Source organism: Lactuca saligna, chromosome 4 (genome assembly GCF_052625555.1).
Source record: "Lactuca saligna cultivar CGN05327 chromosome 4, ASM5262555v1, whole genome shotgun sequence".
NCBI classification, from domain to species: domain Eukaryota; kingdom Viridiplantae; phylum Streptophyta; class Magnoliopsida; order Asterales; family Asteraceae; genus Lactuca; species Lactuca saligna.
In genome coordinates this window covers 298,978,241-298,996,890 of record NC_136420.1, presented here as the reverse complement: position 1 = coordinate 298,996,890, position 18,650 = coordinate 298,978,241, and the positions used below count along the sequence as shown (strand labels likewise).

The 18,650-nt window shown below is 33.4% G+C and overlaps 4 protein-coding genes across 5 annotated transcripts; 3 read left to right on the top strand and 1 right to left on the bottom strand.

Moving 5' to 3' along the window:
- The first annotated feature begins 2,074 nt into the window (after positions 1-2,074).
- DG1 (Tetratricopeptide repeat (TPR)-like superfamily protein) lies at positions 2,075-6,135 on the top strand. The gene is made up of 9 exons (XM_078992608.1): positions 2,075-2,782; positions 2,870-3,061; positions 3,171-3,252; positions 3,345-3,536; positions 3,626-3,739; positions 3,846-3,939; positions 4,086-4,243; positions 4,559-4,993; positions 5,321-6,135. The coding sequence occupies exons 1-9, from the start codon at positions 2,187-2,189 to the stop codon at positions 5,978-5,980; spliced, it is 2,523 nt and encodes an 840-aa protein (XP_078848734.1). The 5' UTR covers positions 2,075-2,186; the 3' UTR covers positions 5,981-6,135.
- Positions 6,136-6,383: 248 nt separating this feature from the next.
- QQT1 (P-loop containing nucleoside triphosphate hydrolases superfamily protein) lies at positions 6,384-8,563 on the bottom strand. 2 transcript variants are annotated; one of them, XM_078992607.1, is made up of 11 exons: positions 8,451-8,563; positions 8,244-8,357; positions 8,066-8,110; positions 7,900-7,979; positions 7,714-7,788; positions 7,543-7,646; positions 7,298-7,454; positions 7,044-7,131; positions 6,900-6,972; positions 6,690-6,820; positions 6,384-6,564 (listed from the first exon to the last, which is right to left on the bottom strand). In XM_078992607.1, the coding sequence occupies exons 2-11, from the start codon at positions 8,333-8,335 to the stop codon at positions 6,504-6,506; spliced, it is 906 nt and encodes a 301-aa protein (XP_078848733.1). In that variant the 5' UTR covers positions 8,336-8,357; positions 8,451-8,563; the 3' UTR covers positions 6,384-6,503. The 2 variants fall into 2 exon arrangements, with proteins under 2 accessions (XP_078848733.1, XP_078848732.1); XM_078992606.1 differs by having other exon boundaries at positions 8,244-8,560.
- A 1,685-nt stretch (positions 8,564-10,248) lies between these two features.
- LOC145043842 (Ribosomal protein L12/ ATP-dependent Clp protease adaptor protein ClpS family protein) lies at positions 10,249-11,030 on the top strand. The gene has a single exon (XM_078992605.1). It carries the CDS (start codon positions 10,338-10,340, stop codon positions 10,821-10,823), a length of 486 nt encoding a protein of 161 aa, XP_078848731.1. The 5' UTR covers positions 10,249-10,337; the 3' UTR covers positions 10,824-11,030.
- A 6,163-nt stretch (positions 11,031-17,193) lies between these two features.
- On the top strand, positions 17,194-18,631 carry FRO1 (NADH-ubiquinone oxidoreductase-like protein). The gene is made up of 5 exons (XM_078992604.1): positions 17,194-17,421; positions 17,800-17,888; positions 18,007-18,136; positions 18,222-18,251; positions 18,381-18,631. The coding sequence occupies exons 1-5, from the start codon at positions 17,257-17,259 to the stop codon at positions 18,438-18,440; spliced, it is 474 nt and encodes a 157-aa protein (XP_078848730.1). The 5' UTR covers positions 17,194-17,256; the 3' UTR covers positions 18,441-18,631.
- Positions 18,632-18,650: the final 19 nt, after the last annotated feature.

The window sequence follows — 18,650 nt, the reverse complement described above, 5'->3', positions numbered from 1 at the left end:
AAAAATGCTAATTGTGACATGAAGCCTACAGCAGCCCAAGCCCATGATCTTTTAGGGTTTCCTTCATATTTAAACCCCTCTAAGTTAATTTTAGGGTTCATTATCAACCTTCATCATCCTCATCCTCAGAAAAACCCTAACCATAGCCTCTCCTTGTGGTTCTTGGCTCATTTTGGCGCTTTTGGAAGCTTGAAGAAGAAGAAGATGTGTTCTAGAGTGTTGATCCAACAAGAAAGCTTCATCATCATCATCTTGAACTCATTATGGACCTTTGTAAGTGTGAAAGATCCAAACTTTATTGCTTAATGTTGCTAGATCTAAGTTTTTGTCCCATTTTCTTCATGTCTGTGCAAGCTTAAGTGGAAGGGAATCATAAACTTGGCAACTGTATGGGTTCTAAGGTACCTTGAGTATCATAAGGTTTAGATCTAGAAGTTGGTTGATTATTGGATCCATGCATATGAGTTTTGGTGTTATATCTTCGCTTTTAACTTAGAATGGATAAAGGACATACATAAAGCATGTATGTCCATAAAGTGGGCATTTTTATGGACCTTTGGAGTCCCCTTTAGCTTTTAGAAAAGTTGGAGTTAGAGACTTAATGGATTAAGGACTCAAATATTTGGGATGTTGCTTCAAACTATAGTCACGACATGACACTAAGGGTGTCACAACGTGACCATGTAAGGAATCTGCGACTGTTGTGTCTTTTATGCTCACAACGTGATAGAAGAATGTTCACGTTGTGAGGTTTGCTTAACGAGTTGTCTATGACCGAGTTAGCTGAGTTGGAGCGAGTCGAGTTGGAATCAGGCCGAGTGTGCTCTCACGACGTGACTGGTCACGATGTGAGACTTAATGTTGGACAATGTTTGTTGTTGGCTTTGACTTTGACCTTTGACTTTTGGCATGGGTTGACTTTTGGTCAAATTTCTATTTTTTAGAATGTAGACTTAGGTTTACCTTGTGTGGATTATTATGAGGTGTTTAGCACCCATTCGTTGGCTGGAGGAAACTGTTAGCTGAGGATGGCGTGACATTAAACTGAGTTTTTAGCTGACTTTGTGAGACATGTGAGTCTTCTCACTATACCCTGTAGGAAGACCATGTGGTATTAGAGCCATGGTTTGAGTGCACTGGATGAGCATTCGTGTGAATCCGAACTCAAACTAAGGATCTATAAAAGTTTTCAAAATTGTTTTCAAAGGTAACTACAGAATGATGAGATGTGTACGATCAGCCAGAGCAAGAAAGTGTACCCCCAAGATACTCACACTGTTATTTGTTTATGATGATTTTGATATAATTGCACTAGTTTGTAACCTAGGGATCCTTAAGAATTGCATGATAAAATTGTCTGGGATGTGATGTGCGATATGTGATGCCTGATAGCCTAGGAGAATCTTTTGTATACTAGATGAAATTGACATCATTCTTGTTGTTGCTCAGTGTGTGAATATTTTTAGGCACGTGAAAAAAAATATTTCTTAGAAAATGATAAAATCTATGTCATAATTTTGAATCAAATATTATTTTTATTATTAAAAAGGTTTAAAAATGCAACATATTTTTATTTTATTCTTTTTTAAATTCATACGATATAGTATAATTTATTTTTTTATTTAAAGTAACATATTATTATACCAATTAGCACTAAAATATGCAGTTAGCCCTTGAGAGTTTAGTTTAGCAAGAGTGTTTTGTATTGCTAATAGAAGAATTTGTTAATGTATTGTATGTTTATATTAAAAATTATTTGACTATTTGGATTATAAAAATTTATTGAGTTAACTGATTATCTTTGTATAAATTGTTTTGTATTAACTTATCATGTTATTATAGTTTTATATCGTTAATAAGTTAAATTTTAGTATTTCAGTTGTTATGTTAATTTAGAAAAAAAAAATTATCATCATTTTATACCACTAATAAATTAACTTACATATTTGGATAAAAATTTCGATTTATTACATTTTCATATAAATATTTTTTTTAAAATTATATTTCGATACACTAAATAGATATTTCTTAAAATTTCTTTTAAAGAAGCAAATCCCAAACCCCTAAATCTATGAACACATTTGTGCGATGCATTGGGTTGTTGTACTATCTAAAACCCCGGCCTTATAGATTTTTTCATCTTCCTTGTTTACAGATGAGCTAAATTCTGCTCTCAAGTCTCAACAATGGAATCCTTAAGCTTAAGGTTGCCACCACGTCCACCCATCCCTTCTCAACAACCAGACACCGAACTCATCAAGCGCAATCTCCTCAAAAATGGCGTCACTCCAACCCCCAAAATCATCCACACCCTCCGGAAGAAACAGCTGCAAAAATCCAACCGCAGCCGTCCTCCTCCGCCCGACCAAACCCCAGAACAAGAACAAGAACAACAAGAAGTAGCCAATTTTCAGACCCTAAAGGCCGAATTCAAAACCTTCAACAGGGAAATCGTTAAAGCCACAAAAAGTAAACAAGACACGGACATAAAACATGGTGGAGTGTCGTCGTCGCTGGTGGGGAAGCCATGGGAGAGGTTGGAGAGAACTCAATTGATGGAGTGTGCGATTACTAACAAGGAGTTTGTTGGTGGGGAGAATCTGAAGTACGAGCATTTAGATGAATTGAGCGAGTTTATCGAGAAGGAGCGTGATAAATTCAAATGGATTATGGAAGATGACATCGAATTGGAAGATGGAATGCTTCAGAATAAGAACGACAATTGGGTTCCACCCAAAAGGAAAGTTTCAGATGGTGAAGCTATTCGGTTTCTTGTCGATAGGTATCCATCCATCCATGAGGCTTTACATTTTTCTTACAATCGATAGCAAAACAGTAAAATTGGGGCTTTTTTTTGTTCGTTTTGTAGGCTTAGTGGAACAGAACCGAGTATGAAGAACTGGAAATTTTCTAAGATGATGAAACAATCGGAATTACAGTTCACAGAAGATCAATTGTTGAAGATTGTAGGTGGACTTGGTGATAAAGGTCAATGGAAGCATGCTTTATCTGTTGTAAAATACGTATACAACTCTAAAGAGCATAAACATTTCAAGAGCAGGTTAATTTTTCTTCCAATTTAGTAATAATCTTTCTATAGTTTCTTCCCCATTTGAGCAATAAACATTCCATTATTCCATATATGAACAATTCTGTTTCCTAATCTATAGGTTCGTATACACAAAACTCTTATCAGTTTTGGGAAAAGCAAGAAGACCCCATGAAGCCCTTCAAATCTTTAATTTCATGCTAGTAATGATCAAAATCACATCTTTTCTTTTTACTATACACCAAATTTTTAATTTTCTTCTTCTTCTTCTTATGAAATGAAACAATCAATGTAGGCTGATTACCACTTATATCCTGATATGGCTGCATATCATTGTATTGCAATTGCACTTGGTCAATCTGGTCTTCTTAAAGAATTGGTCAACGTGATTGACTCATTGAAGCAAAATCCTTCAAAGATTATCAAGAAAACAAAACGCAAAAACTGGGATCCTGTTCTTCAACCGGATTTAGTTGTATACAATGCTGTAAGTTAGATTTCCAAAAGATTTATCATTTAGCTTCATGGGGTTTTGTTATTTATTTCAAAATAATTTTAAATTTTTTTTTTTGTTAGGTGTTAAATGCTTGTACTTTATCTGGTGAATGGAAGGGAGTTTCATGGGTGTTTGAGGAGTTGAGAAAGAGTAGCTTAAAACCATCTGGAGCAACTTATGGACTTGCAATGGAGGTATACTTACAAGGGCAAATTTGTAAAAAGCCTCATTTCCCACACTTTTGTATATAGATTAAGTAAAAAAGAAGCAATACCTAATTACAATTAAAAAAAAATATAGGTGATGTTGGCATCTGGGAAATATGACCTTGTGCATGAGTACTTTGAGAAGATGAAGAAAAGTGGAAATGCTCCAAAAGCCCTTACTTATAAAGGTACTGATTTTCCTTTCAAATGTATCATGATTTCACATATATTTGATGTAACAAATAGTGAAAAAGTAATTTCAATATCTTTGAGAGTATGTTATTGAAGTGTACAATGAATTTAAACACTTTTTTTTATTGTGCAAATGGTTTAGTGCTTGTGAAGGCGTTTTCAAAAGAAGGAAAAGTGAATGAAGCCATAGAAGCAGTTAGAGATATGGAACAAAAAGGTGTTGTTGGAGAAGCATCCGTATATTGTGAGTTAGCATTCTCCCTTTGCTATAATGGATTGTGGCAAGAAGCTATTTTAGAGGTACTTCTTAACCTTGACTTAGTTGACTCAATGAGATTTAATGAGTTAAGCACTTAATTTGGATAGTTATATATGGTTGTTTCTTTTTTACTTAATCTTGACATAATGAGATTGTGAATTTATTAGTTTTGAAAAGTAAGGACAAAATGGTCATATAGTCTCATCTAGATGGTTTGAAAGTTGAAACAACCACTTAATCTTTTTGGCTTAATGTAGAAAGAACAACTTAATAAAGAAAGTCAAGAAAATGAGATTCTCCCATAAAGTCCAAGCTTTTTACAAATTCACCCTCATCTATCATTTTTATTCTTGTAGATCAAGAGAATGAAAAGACTTCGACTCACTAGACCATTGGTGGTTACCTTCACGGGGATGATATTGTCTTCAATGGATGGAGGGCATATTGGTAATTGTATAAGGATATTTGAAACAAGTAAAGAGCATTGTGCACCCGATATTGGGATTATAAACGCGATGTTGAAAGTTTATGGGAGAAATGATATGTTTTTTGAAGCAAAAGAATTATTTGAAGATACAAAACGATCCAACGGTCATAATATAAGCTTAGGGCGTGATGGTCCTTTTGTTAGCCCGGATGCGTATACGTATGGTGAGATGCTTAGAGTCTCTGCAAGTGCTCATCAATGGGAGTATTTTGATTATATTTATAAAGAAATGGTTTTTTCGGGGTATCAAATTGATCAAAATAAACACGCGTTTTTGCTTGTTGAAGCCTCTAGGGCCGGAAAGGTACGTTTTATTATTATTATTATTAGTAAGGTTGACTTATGTGGTCAACCTTACTTATAGCAATATGTAACATGAAACTCGTTAGCATTTTACAAGTTTCAGGTTACCTATTGCATTTGTAATTTTTATTTTGATTATATCAGTAAGGTTGATTTTTGTTGTCAACCTTACTAATAGCAATATGTAACGTGAAACTCGTAAGCGTTTTACAAGTTTTAGGTTACATATTGCATGTTACAAAAGTAACATAATGTTAGGATTTCTCGTGGGAAATCCATATTTTACCAAAATAATAATAATAACAAAATATTTATCTTTATTTTACAGACTCATTTACTAGAGCATGCTTTTGATGTGATGTTGGAATCGGGAGAAATCCCACCATCATCATTTTTTGTTGAAATCATATGTCGATCCATGATCCAAGATGACTTTGACCGGGCGTTGACCATTCTCAACACCATGGCCCACGCCCCATTCCACGTGCGTGAAAAGGAATGGCGGGGCCTATTTGAGGAGTACAAAGGTAAAATCACCCGGTCCCACTTACGAAAACTTTTCGAAAAAATCGGGACTCATGATATCACAATGGAAGCTTCCGCATATAAGTTATCAAGACTATTACAATCGCTCTGTGGGCCGAAGTCAAAGTCAAAGCCAAAGTCAAACGAAAGGGGTGAGATTGAACGTGAATTACCAGGGAAATTGGATAGTATAATGGAACATTTTGTGGATGAGTTGACTATTGATGAATCGGTTGACTGTTTTGGTGATGAAAAGTCAAAGTTGACCGATTATGATGAGGAGTTGGATGATGATGATGATGGGTATGATTCGGAAGGGTTTTTGGTGGGTGAATTAGGGGAAGGAGAAGTGGATGAATCGAAGAGAAGTAAGTTGCCTTCTGCAGATGGGATTTTGGAGAATTGGAAGGAAAGTATGATAAAAGATGGAGTTTTTTTGCCTTTTAAAATCGGGATGAAGTGATTTGCATACAAGTATGAAGATGAGAGTTTTAGTTTGTGTAAAAGTGTGTATGTATAATTTATAAATGCTTTTATATACGGCTGAAAATCAAGTTTTCAAACGCTTTAATTTATACGAATCTGTGTATGAATAATAACTAGTCACATTTTTACAAATGCGTGAAAGAATCTTCAAATTCACTTGAAAAACCCTGGCAATGACTTTTTTTTGAAAATAACCCAATTGTTTATTTTAGAGTTTTCATTATAAGATAACAAGATGATTAAAATCATCGTCTTTTTTTTCAACACAATTGCTCTTTTGAATTTGGAAATTTTCTTTTCAACATATTGTCCCTTTATGGAATGGGTGATGATAATATATAAGATTCAAAGAAAAATCAACACACTCCTTGGAGAAAAAAAAAAAAAAAAGTAAGAACACAAAATTTTATAAACCAAAGTACAAATTACATATCTTGATACTACTTCCATGTATCATAAGAAAATATATATAAAAAAAAAAAAAAATCTCACATCTTGAATTAATCATCAGAATCAAAATTATCATCATCTTTCATGTACTTCTCTTGCACTGCTGCTGTTGTGAAATTACTGTTAAGGACACCATTGAAATAGCCATGTAGTTTTAAAAAAAAATCTACTCAATTATAGAAATTATTATACACAAATATATTAAAAAAAACAAATGAAATTTATTAAAAGGATATCTATAGTATTCCCAATCTGTTGGAGCAATAGCAATTTTGCTGAATTCAACTGCAGTAGCATCAATCCCTTGAAATATATAACCATTTGTTTTGTCTATTAATTTCACAAGATTTGTAACACTTTCTTTATCCTGAAAATATCAAAACTAAATAAATAAAATACATTTATTAAATAAATTTTTTGGGGGAGAAATCAAGTAATCAACATACCTGAATAGCCAAAGTAGTGAAATTGACCAATCCAAAGTCTTCAATCACTTCACACAGTTCCTTTGTAAGTTTTCTAACACCATAAATAATGATTCATTAGAATTAGAAAATTCGTGTTGCTGAGTTGGCGCTGACGTGGCCTACCTATACTTAGAAGAGCGGGGATCTTGATCCAGATGATGTTGTAAATAAGATAAATCTTGAACATCCATGTAAAAATCAAGATTGAAGGCTACATAACAAACAAAGCAATAATTTTTTTTTAATGGTTTAATCACTACAAAAATATAATGACCAAAACGCCCCCACAACCGACATGATGAAGGATTGAAAAGCACAAGCGTCCCAGTCGATTCAGGGGCAATATTGGTATAAAGTAATGAAAAAGATTTTGATACCTAGTTTTCCATAGTTCTCAATAAGATCAATCTTTGATAAAACATTGACATGTGGCAATTCCATATGCAACATTGTTGATAGTGAGAGAAGCAATGCACTCACGTATTTCCCAGGGTCACTACACAGGTGTGCATCTATTAAGTGGACAGCTGTCAACTGTAGAAGAGATTAAAAAGTCATCTAATAATGTTAAGGGAAATGTACAAATTACAAAAGAAACTTGAAAATGATATCATTAAATTACCCGAAGATCAAGTTTTTTGATAAGTTGCATGATGACATTTTTTGCATTTGAGTGAAGGAAGAATAGTTCTACTTGGCCAGGGAAATCAAAGAGAAAATAGTGATCTGTAAATAAATGTAAAGTTAAATCAAAGGAACAAAGTTAACATAAAAGCCTTCAATGAATACTAACCTTTCAGAAGTGGCTTCAATTTAGATTCCAACCAATCGATATTTTTCTCCAAGTAATCCATACAATAAACAAGACCTAGTTGAGAATAACAAAAAGATCACACATGGAAAATGAAAAGTTTAATTTTGACTTAATGGGCTTATTGGGGACATGACTTAATCAAGTAAACTACAAAAGATGTCTAACCTCCATTAGGACCAAGATTGTGCTCATTCATCACATCACTGAGTTTTATAAGATCTTCAATGTTGATTGCACAATCATATCTTGATATAAATGTTAAAGAAATATGAATTCCCAAATCCCAATTGCCAAAAACAATAGAATAGCGATCTAAGCTTATAGAGGATACGGCAATGAATCATTTGCAGGGTCTAAGTTAATAATAGCGACTTTCCTGCAACAAGTATAAGTGTCATCAACATGATATATATTCAGAATCCAGGCTCGAAATTGAAAAACAGCTGCACATTGATTTTTAGGGAAGTGAGAAGTAACAAGGATGAATTTAAGATGAATACAGATATTACCTCCCGATGAGTTGAAGGTACTGCGACATGCCATTGCAGTAAGTGGTCTTGCCGGAGCCCGGAGGACCGATAACCACCTGACCGAACACCATCTTTTAGCCCTTCCGCACAACCCTAAATTTTAAGAATAGTGTGAGAAAAACGAAGATTCTTAGGGAAAATGCAAGGAAATTCTTTGGAGAAAATCTAGGGTATGTGTATGGCTACGCCAAGCAAAAGTAAATAAACAGTAGGGTGGTCGCCGGCGATAAGGCCTCTGAAAGAACAGTCGTCGAGAAGTCGTAGCTCGTAAAGCAGGCAAGCAGAGGCTGTTTTGTTCTGCTTCTCCAGCCGTGATACTAGAAAGTTCCTTTCCATACAACCCGACCCGACCCGACCCGACCCGATGCCCATACAAATTCATATTCATTTTGTTTAACTTTATGTTTTACGATTAATTTTTTGGGTCAATGAAACCTACCCGTTTGGATTTGCTTAATAAACATTGTTGTTCATTGTTTATTTGTACTGGAAATAAATAATAAATAATAAATAATAAGAAGATGATTATTAAAATTAATTTATTTAGTTTATTTCTAACGTTGATTTTTAAGGATTTTATTTAAATACTTAAATTTAACTTATTATAGTGGAAATAAACTATAAGCAATAGTCACTCTTTTCTTTTTTCTATCCAAAGATTCTCTTACCTTTTGATTATTTGGTTTTGGTTTAAATGGTAATTAATTTTTTTATTTTATGAAGAGATAATGTGGGTTATGAACCCCTTATTTGTTCCATACGACGTAAAATAACTTTTTTACAATGTCATATAATTAGTAATATTAATATAAATATTATGGTTGATGTAACATCATTAGACAACTTATATTTTACTTTAAAATATAACATAATTTGGTTCTCATAATTCCTGAAAATTAGACGATTCTTAAATTGGTTGAGTTGATTGGTTGTTTTCATTTAATTAATATATACACATTCCTACTAAAAGCATCCAAGATATGAGTTTTTATAGAACCTTATCGCGTCAAATAAGCTATTGTAACTCAAAAGAAGTTATCGTGTTTAATCCAAAGTTTTTTTTTTAAATAGTTGTAAATTTACTAACACTTAGGATAGAAAGTGTTGCGAAAGATGGCCCGAAAGGTGGTTTTGGTACCCAGTTACCTACAAGATCACCATCCATTTACGTGAAAGATGTCAAAAGATGAGGGTTAGGAAAGATGGTGATCTTCTTGAGCACACCATCCTCTTTCTTTCTCAAGTTGCAATAGACTTCACTAGTTGTATATTGGGAGTAGATTGGAAAAGTAGGATTCATTGTAGAGATGATCATGGTATTGGACCAACCGATACCGACCCAAGAATATCGGGTATCAAAAATGGGTGAAAATGATATTGAATACCGAACAGAACTGAAGTTAATGGTATTGGTACCCGATACAGTATTGGTTTTTGGTAGTAGCACTAATATCCACCGTACAAAATCGTAAATTTTGTGATTTTCAAGCATTGAACATCGTCTCATATTAACATAAACAACATTGATTCGGTATTCTAGCTCGGAGCTTTTTGTTCACCATAATTCATTTTGTTTGAGGATTATAAAAATGAAAGTTAAAAAAGAAAAAAAAAACAAGAAGCTTCTGTAGCTCCTAGATGGCCCTAGATTGGAAGGGTTGGAAAAAATAGTTTCATCCACCCTTATATTGAACTTATTGATTGATTACGTGGTCCTATAGATTTTCTAACAAATTTGAAATGAATAATTTGTATAAAATTTGATCAAATAATATAAATAGAACTGATGGTTTTCATAGATAAGTTGATGAAAACGTTACGGAAGTTAAGTTGTGAGATCAAATACCTATCGAATTGACAAAATCACCACCTTCTAAACAAAAATTGTTCCAATTAAAGCTATACACCACATCTCACAATAACTGAAAGTAGAGGGACTCAAAGCGCAAACAAGTCTAAAATGTGAGATCAAATACCTATCGAAATGACAAAATCACCCTCTTCTCGTCTTAACTCACTCCACCAGACACAACTATGGAACCCTAAACCCCCAAATCTGAAACCCCAGCCAAAATGATTGCCAGAACTGCTCCTAAATCGCTAACCAGATTCTTCTCGCTTTCACGCCACCTTTGCACGGCCACCGGAACTCAATCACAGAAGCTCGAAAGAATCGCCGACGAGATCCTCAGCCTTACAAAACTCGAGAGGAATGATTACGCAGTCCTCCTACGTTACAAGATGGGTTTCAATAACTACGGCCCGGCGGTGACCGGCATTGGTTCACCATCATCCGCCGGCGCTGCCTCTGCCGGACCAGGATCCGATGCCAAAGCCGCCGAGAAGGTTGTTTTTGATGTGAAGTTAGAGAAATATGATGCAGCTTCGAAGATCAAAATCATTAAGGAAGTTAGATCTTTTACTGATTTAGGATTGAAAGAAGCGAAAGATTTGGTGGAGAAAGTACCAGTGGTGGTGAAGAAAGGAATCACCAAGGACGATGCTGAATCAATCATGGCGAAGCTCAAGGATTTGGGTGCTATTGTGGTATTGGAATAAACTTGATCTCTTTTTAGTTCTTCATTATCATTTTTGAATAACTCTTGAAGCTCTTTTGAGTAGTTGCAAACGATTTTTCTAATTCGATTGCTGATTTCCTCAGTTTTCAATGTGTTTTAGATCAAAGTATTATATAGCCACACATTTTAGAATGAAAATTCCATTGTAATTCATTGGGAGAAATGTTGCACTTGATTTTCGTTGTTAGTTTCAACTTTCATATTCGGTTGCCTAAGAGATGTTCATTGAGGTAAACATGCTCATAAAATGTTCATTGAGGTAAACATGTACCCAATTTGTATAACTTTTTACTTATCATATACACTTTCATAATAACAAACAATTATATTACAATGCTTTTTAAAACAAATATACATATATCTTATATATAAAATTGTTAGAGTAGGTCAAAGATAATGCGAGAAATTTGTATAGAGTGTCATGTTGGGGGATGGGGTCATTGAGAGATTCAAGTAGAAACTCTAATTCGAAAGTAAAAATGTGAGTACACCTTTGTTGAAATCTGTTTTGGGTTGCTTGAGCAATTTTATAGGTCAAAATTTTAAAGTCTAGGAAGAATTAGTGCAAAAGTTTGAGGTCTCCTTTCTTTTGGGGAGTTGAAGGTCGATATGAAATTCTTTGGATTAAATGGAGTAGGGTGTTGACTTCTAAAGAGAAAGGTGGAACTTGCATTGGGAGTTTTTGATCGGGCTTTGTTACTTAAATGGAGGTGGCGGTTTGTTGTTGATTCGAGTTCCTTGTGGGCTATTATATGGTGTTGGAGGTGGGTTTGGGTCGAATGGTCATGAGGCAAATACGCATGGGGTTGGTTCATAATTGTTTGTTTGATAAATCAATTAGACGATAAAGGCATTGTGCCTCATAATGGTCTTGTTTAGTTCACTTGCTCATTTATGCCTCATATTAATTAAATAAGTGGGATTTGGATATAGATAGAGATGATATTTAAAACCAGAACTAATAGAACCAGAATATGTATAATTGGTTCGAGTTTAAAAAATGATTTTATCCGGGTTTGTGTCCTTCGGGTTTGGGTAAACCGAGGTTTAAGAACTAGAACCAGTGTTAGGAGCAAAAACCGGTTTTTGTGAAAAGTTTAAAACATGTATATCTCATTCATTTGAACTCAGATTGTAATGCGGTTTTTTCGAGTGTGTAGCATATGGTGAATTTGATGTGGAAAACTATTTTCATTTTTCAAGAAAATGTTTTTAAAAAATAGAATTGAGTTTTTATTTTCAGTTTTCAATGAAAATTTTACACTAAACTGCAAATTTGGTCCTCGTGGTTATCAAAAAAATGTGGATGCAATCCAAAAAGTTTCCAACTTGCACCACCAGTCCAAAATCACAAAGTTTCCGCGGAATTGGTCCCTTAACAACTTGAAATGACTCTTTTATCCTTTTCATTTGTTTTTTGCATTTTTTTCATACCATTTTAAATACTTTATTAAAATAAAAATAAAAAGAAAAGAATTAGGCCTATCCACCCTACCCCATCAGTGCCCCCATATATCTCTCTCTCTCTCTCTCTCTCTCTCTCATTTTCATCCTTCTAGTCTCTAACACATATCTATTAATCGCCTCGTTTTTTTTATCTTCATCCCGATTGGTCCCTTTGCGATAATGATGATTTTTTATTTCGAAATCTACGAAGAATACGAAGGATGTAGATGTAATTTTTGTCCCTGGTAAATCCTACAATCTACCATGGTTTCTTTTCAAGAATCTCCCAAATCATCGTCTTCTACGTCTTCTGATTAACGTCATTTCTCAGCGTATAGTAGCGATCGGGAGAATTGCATCGATTAGCGTGCTTATCAGAGGATTCGAATGAGAGTGACCTGAATCAGGAGTAGAAACTGGAATTTGAGCCTTGCGTCGGGTTTTTACAATGAGATAGTTTTGCTGAGAAACAGATAGAAAGCTTGAGAGATAATGACTTTTTATAATTTCTTCACCATTGACCATTGTCATCTTACCTCCTACATGCCGTTCTTCACTATCATCATCGCTAAACATACTCTCTGATGGATATATTGAGGCAAATGAAGAAAAGCTTGAGACATTGGGACGAGCCTTGATTTCTGACCTGTTCTTAAGGTCCCTAATTTCATTGATGGTGGTGGTCTGGAAGTGTTGAATAAATCGTACCCGCAACCATCATCTTGACAAGTCGACAACCTTCACACCGTCGATTTGATAGAGCCAAAACACCACAATGGTCGTTTATACAGATGGCTTGAAAGTTGATCCATACATATGGGTTGTTTTTAGAGATTGATTTGACTGATCGTTCATACAGATGGGGTTTTTGAGAGATTGATTCTCTATGTGTGTGGGTTTTGACGGAGAGATCAAGAGATGTGTATATGTGTGTTATGGCGTGTTGGTTCAGGGAGAGATAGAGAGAGGGAGGGAGAGAGAGAGAGAGAGAGAAGTCAAAGAGAGAGAAGGGGATAGTGTTGGCTGATTTCCTTTTTTTTTTCTTATTTTTAAATTAAAACAATGTTAAAGTAAATATAAAAAAAATGGAAAAAATAAATTAAAAGGGCAAAATCGTCCTTTTAGTTTTTTTAAGGACCAAAACTGCAAAATATTTTTAATTTTGGGACCAAAATCACGGAAAATCCTTTATTTTGGACCTTTTATGCAAGTCGGAAACTTTTTGGACCATATCCACAGTTTTTGTGAAACCACAAAGACCAATTTTGCAGTTTTGTCAAAATTTTATAAAATGTGTTTGGTTGAAATTGGTGGAGTTTTTATTTTCCATTTTATAAAGTTGCAAAACTTTGAAAAACTATAAAAATCACTTTCCTAATTTACATATATTTGAAAAATGGGAAATTTTCATTTTCATTTGAAAATTTTCATGGAAACTGGAAAATTTTCCACAACCAAACGCAACCTTAGAGTTTGTATATGACTTTAAATTATAATTTTTTATTTTCGGTTTTATATTCATTAACTTACAATCCCCAAAGTTAGGATATCAAAACTGAAAATTTTATGTTTTCCAACGTTTTTTTGTTATTCTATGAAAATTTTAAAAATGCATATCTAATTCGTTTGAAGTCGAATTAGTATGCAATTTTTAACAACATTTAGTTAGAGTTTGTGCATGATTTAGACTATAATTATATCAAATTTGGTTTCATATCATTGACTTACAGTCCCCTAAAGTCGGGATATCAAAATTGAAAGTATGTAAAAAATTTAAAACATACATATTTAATTCGTTTTAAGTAGGATTAGCATACATTTTTTTTTTCTAACGTGTAGTTTAGAGTTTGTGCATGATTTTAGACTATAATTTTGTTAATTTTTGTTTAATATTCAATGATTTATAATCCCCTGAAATCGGGATATCAAATATGGAAAATATCAAATTTCAACCCACTAAGTGATTACCAAAAAAATTTGGTTTTCCCGAGTTTTTGGGTTTTCAGTACTAGACTATAATTACCAGGTTCCACCCGACCCACTTTGATATTTTCGGGTTTTCCAGTTCTACACCCACTTTACCCTGTATTGTACCCAAAAATAATATTGAAATCGGTTCCTATATACCGGTCTGGTTTCCGATCCTACAAAATCCAGTTAGCCATTTTTCGTGTTTAGGTCCATCCGGATTGGGTTTGACCCACTTTCATCCCTAGATATATAGATGTTTAAGAGGATTTCGCTATTAGTTCAATGCGAAATCATAATGATGATGTTACTAGAGGTTATTCCAATAGATGGAATTGCCCTAAAAGTTAAATACCCTAATGTGGAGTTTTTTTTTTATTTTTTTTATTTTTATTTTATTTTATTTTTAAATTGCGTTTCAAGATGATCAATTTTGCTAATAGAGGTGTTGATTTGGATTCTATTTTTTGTCCGATTTGTCAAAATCACGATGATAATAACGATTAACTTGTTCATTTTGTGTGAGGTGGTGAAGACTACTCTATATCTCCTCAACCGACGATGGGATTTGGCGACTCCTTATGTTACCTCGATTCAAAAATAAACTATCTTGGGTGGATTATGTCATTTAACTATCACACAATGTTCATGCTTAGAGGTAGTCATTTTAATGATCATATGGGAGTTTTGGAAGTACAAAAGTGTGGCGTTGTTTAAATCTCATAAGTTTCTTAGAGGTTATGTTTTCGATAAAATAATGTATCATTGTTATTTTTTTGGCTTGTTCATAAAAACTCAAAAATAATTTCAATTGATTTTCTTAGTAAGATAACCAAATGTTAGTTTTAAATGCTTTGTAATTGTTTTTCCTTTTCTAGCTCCTTAATCCAAAAACAAATGTAAATATAACTATACTTTTATAATGTATAATGGGTAAATTACGAAAAGGACCTCTATGGTAGAGTGGAAATTAAATCTTGTGTCTAACTTTTCATTTTGTTACACGGGCATCCTTTTTATTCCAACTATTTAACTGTAAAATTTTGAAATGAACAATAATTTCTTTGAATCAAACCTGAAAACAACGTACATTAGTCACTATATTTGTTCTATATGTATACACACATGTGTATAATGATCATTTTATACAGTATACTATTTGAATAGTAATTCTAGGTACTCTTGAATGTTACTTAGGCTTAAGGTTCTAGAAACATCAATGAATGGTGAAGTGGTGAACCAATATATCCATTTGTAACTCCTTAAGAAATATTACTCAGATTGGTTTTCTTTCCCACATTGCATGTGTGTGTATATTGTTGGGTTTTTTTTATTCAAAAATTATACATTCTTTATATGAAGGCTAACCTCTTCTAATACACCATTTATTATAGCAGACTTTTTCCTTATAGACAACAATAATACTACAGGTAAACAGGTTGGTTACAAACGCAACTATATGAATCTTGATGCGGTGATGTGGTGGTGCTGAGATATTTCTTATGTTGCCTACACATAAACATGTTATTTTCATAATTTCATTTACGCTCTATTTGATATAAGTACGACAATTTATAAATTAGACAATTTATAAATTAATTTACTGTAATTTAGTTTTTGTAAGACCATAAATGTAACTTATTCTAACTTATAAAATACTTTATAAGCTAGCTTTTGATAATTTGATTTATAAGCTAAACGTTAGCTTTTTAGCTGCCTCCCCAAACAAAGCTTTAACATACCATGATGCTCCATTGAAATTGATATCTTCACAACAAAAAACATCCGATTGTGAAGTTCTTTTTTTTTTTTTTTTTTTGCAAATATAGAATATCAAACAAGACCTTAAAAAATCCGGAAAAGAAACCACGAAACGTAAACATAGAAAGCGTCTAAGAGGTTGTTTGTTGAGCATCTTAATGGTTCTATTAAGAGGCTCGTTGAATCTGTTAATTCAAAGTGTTTTGTTTGTTATTTTGATCAGGCCAACAAGGCTTTGATTCGATCAGACCTAAGAAGATTCTAAATGAAATAATAAATTGTGTTTTCGTTTTTCCCTAATTAAGCCACACCCATGTTTTCTTTCTTATGCTCCTCCATCTTAGCAGACAAACACAACTACCTCCGACCTCGCCAACTCCACCTCTTCCATTGCTAACGACACCTATCATAGTAAGAAAAATCTTGCTTGAAAACCTATTTGCTAAAAAAAGCAGGGTGCTAGAAAACTTGAATTTACGGGCAATTTAAAGCAACAAACTTGAGTAATAAAGTGTCAACAATGGCTCATCCTGAGGAGGTAATGGGGTGTTCAGGACAAGAAAGATTCGATATGTTCGAGGCAGTCAACATTTCAACTTAAATTTAGAACTTACGTTCGTTAATTAGAAAAACTTACTTGTTTTTTTTACATATGTGTCGATATAAATTTGAATTTGCCTATGTTTTGACGTAATTTTGTTTTTGTTTTTATGTTTTTGTGCTAATTTTATAAACACTTCCTATGTATGAGTCCATTCATATATTATGCATTTTTGATTATTTGAAATTCTGTTTTTTAACTTTAAACTTTTTTACTTTATATACGTGTCACTGTAAATTATTGGTTTTTATATTTTTTTACTTATTTCTATGATACTAATGAACCTGATTATATATAATATGTTTTGTTATACAAAATCATAATTTAATTCAATCTTGAAAAGCTAAGGAGGTGTTTGGTTTAGTTTTTGAAATACCAAAAAATCTTTTAGAAAAAGATAGAAATTAAAAGATGTTTGGCAAAACAATTTTAAAACTTCCTTTTGAATTTTTGATAGAAGAAAAATTAACTTTTTGAAAAAATCAAGAAAACCTGATTTTTTACAACTTTTTTAAAAAGAACTTTTGACCCTCCTAAGCGACCTAAGTTTAAAAAAAAGAAAAATAAAGGCTTTACGGAGGTTAACATTCCTAGTTGGACTTCCAAACACCCTAGGCATCTGCTTCTCTGCAGACAAATGGCGAGCTCTCTCCGTCGTATCGGAAGCCATTCAAGTACAGCGCATCGGTTTGTTCTTCCTCAATTAATCAGTCGATTCTCTACAGATGCCTTGTCTGTTGAGTATAAAGCTGGAGAAATCGGCACAGTTTCCGGTATTCCGGATGAACATCTTCAAAGGAGGGTAAGATCCATTTATCATTCTTTAATTTACTGCATCTTTCCGTTCGCCGAATTCTCATTTTGTTCCATCGATTAGAACCTTTAGCACTTCATTTTCCCCCTTTTTATCTAGTTCGTCGATCGATGGGATTCTGAATCTAGGGTTTTTGTCAATCATGATGTCATTTTCGAACATTTTGGATGTGCATATCACTAATAAGATAACATGCATCCCTAATACCAATACTGTATACTTCCATTTGATTGTTTATCATATTCGTATGCAATTGTTGATTGTATGTATTGTTAATTTTTATGTCCTTGTTGACCTAATCGATCAAAACGTTTTAATTCCCCATCTTGTTGATTGTTTAACTTGTATAACTTCAATGAATGCCAGGTTCTGATCTATTCACCTGCTCGAACAGCTTCACAGCAAGGAGCTGGAAAAGTTGGAAAGTGGAAGATTAATTTTATGTCGACACAGAAGTATGCTTCTTTCTCTTCTTTTGTAATTCTCACATACTCTACAACTCAAAGGAAGTATAGTCATTCATTTAGACATCTACCTGATGGAATAAGTGTTCTTTTCTTCCAATTTATGTAGATGGGAGAATCCATTGATGGGTTGGACATCAACAGGGGATCCTTATGCCAATGTTGGTGATTCTGCACTCAGTTTTAGTAGCGAAGCAGATGCAAAAGCCTTTGCAGAAAGACATGGTTGGGATTACACTGTGAGAACTACATCCAAACTATTTCACAGCTTTGTTCTTGTTCTTAAACTTGTTTATTGATCATCTAAATGATTCTTAACTACAGGTCAAGAAGTACCAATCACCTTTATTGAAGGTTTGACACTCAAAAACCAACTCTAATTACTTCTTTTAATTACCTCTACATGAAGCACTCATGGGTTTGTTTTTTATAATCCAATTTAATTTCTTCTTTTGACATAACTTTGTAATTAACTTTTTTCAGGCAAAGGCATATTCAGACAACTTCAAATGGAAAGGGCTTCCAAAAACACCTGAGAACTAAAGTGGCTTTACAATTACAACACTTGTTCAGGTTTTTTCAATTGCAATTTGTATGTTTGGTTTCATGGATTACAATAAATCAGTCTGTTTGATGCACTTACCCTCATTTCTCCTTATTCTGTATGTTTAAGTGTTTAACAATTCTACAAAAACATTTATGCTCATGGAATCTGATTAAGAACATTTGATTTATTTACATGATTACATAAGA

Excerpts from the sequence above, each read along its gene's own strand:
- DG1 (XM_078992608.1), top strand. The coding sequence starts at position 2,187 with ATGGAATCCTTAAGCTTAAGGTTGCCACCACGTCCACCCATCCCTTCT. Across the intron at positions 3,062-3,170 it reads CATAAACATTTCAAGAGCAG|GTTCGTATACACAAAACTCT; the intron begins GTTAATTTTTCT and ends CCTAATCTATAG. Across the intron at positions 3,253-3,344 it reads AAATCTTTAATTTCATGCTA|GCTGATTACCACTTATATCC; the intron begins GTAATGATCAAA and ends CAATCAATGTAG.
- QQT1 (XM_078992607.1), bottom strand. The coding sequence starts at position 8,335 with ATGGTGTTCGGTCAGGTGGTTATCGGTCCTCCGGGCTCCGGCAAGACC. Across the intron at positions 8,111-8,243 it reads TACCTTCAACTCATCGGGAG|GAAAGTCGCTATTATTAACT; the intron begins GTAATATCTGTA and ends TACTTGTTGCAG. Across the intron at positions 6,565-6,689 it reads ACAGATTGGGAATACTATAG|AACAGCAGCAGTGCAAGAGA; the intron begins ATATCCTTTTAA and ends CAGTAATTTCAC.
- LOC145043842 (XM_078992605.1), top strand. The coding sequence starts at position 10,338 with ATGATTGCCAGAACTGCTCCTAAATCGCTAACCAGATTCTTCTCGCTT.
- FRO1 (XM_078992604.1), top strand. The coding sequence starts at position 17,257 with ATGGCGAGCTCTCTCCGTCGTATCGGAAGCCATTCAAGTACAGCGCAT. Across the intron at positions 17,889-18,006 it reads AATTTTATGTCGACACAGAA|ATGGGAGAATCCATTGATGG; the intron begins GTATGCTTCTTT and ends CAATTTATGTAG. Across the intron at positions 18,252-18,380 it reads ACCAATCACCTTTATTGAAG|GCAAAGGCATATTCAGACAA; the intron begins GTTTGACACTCA and ends AACTTTTTTCAG.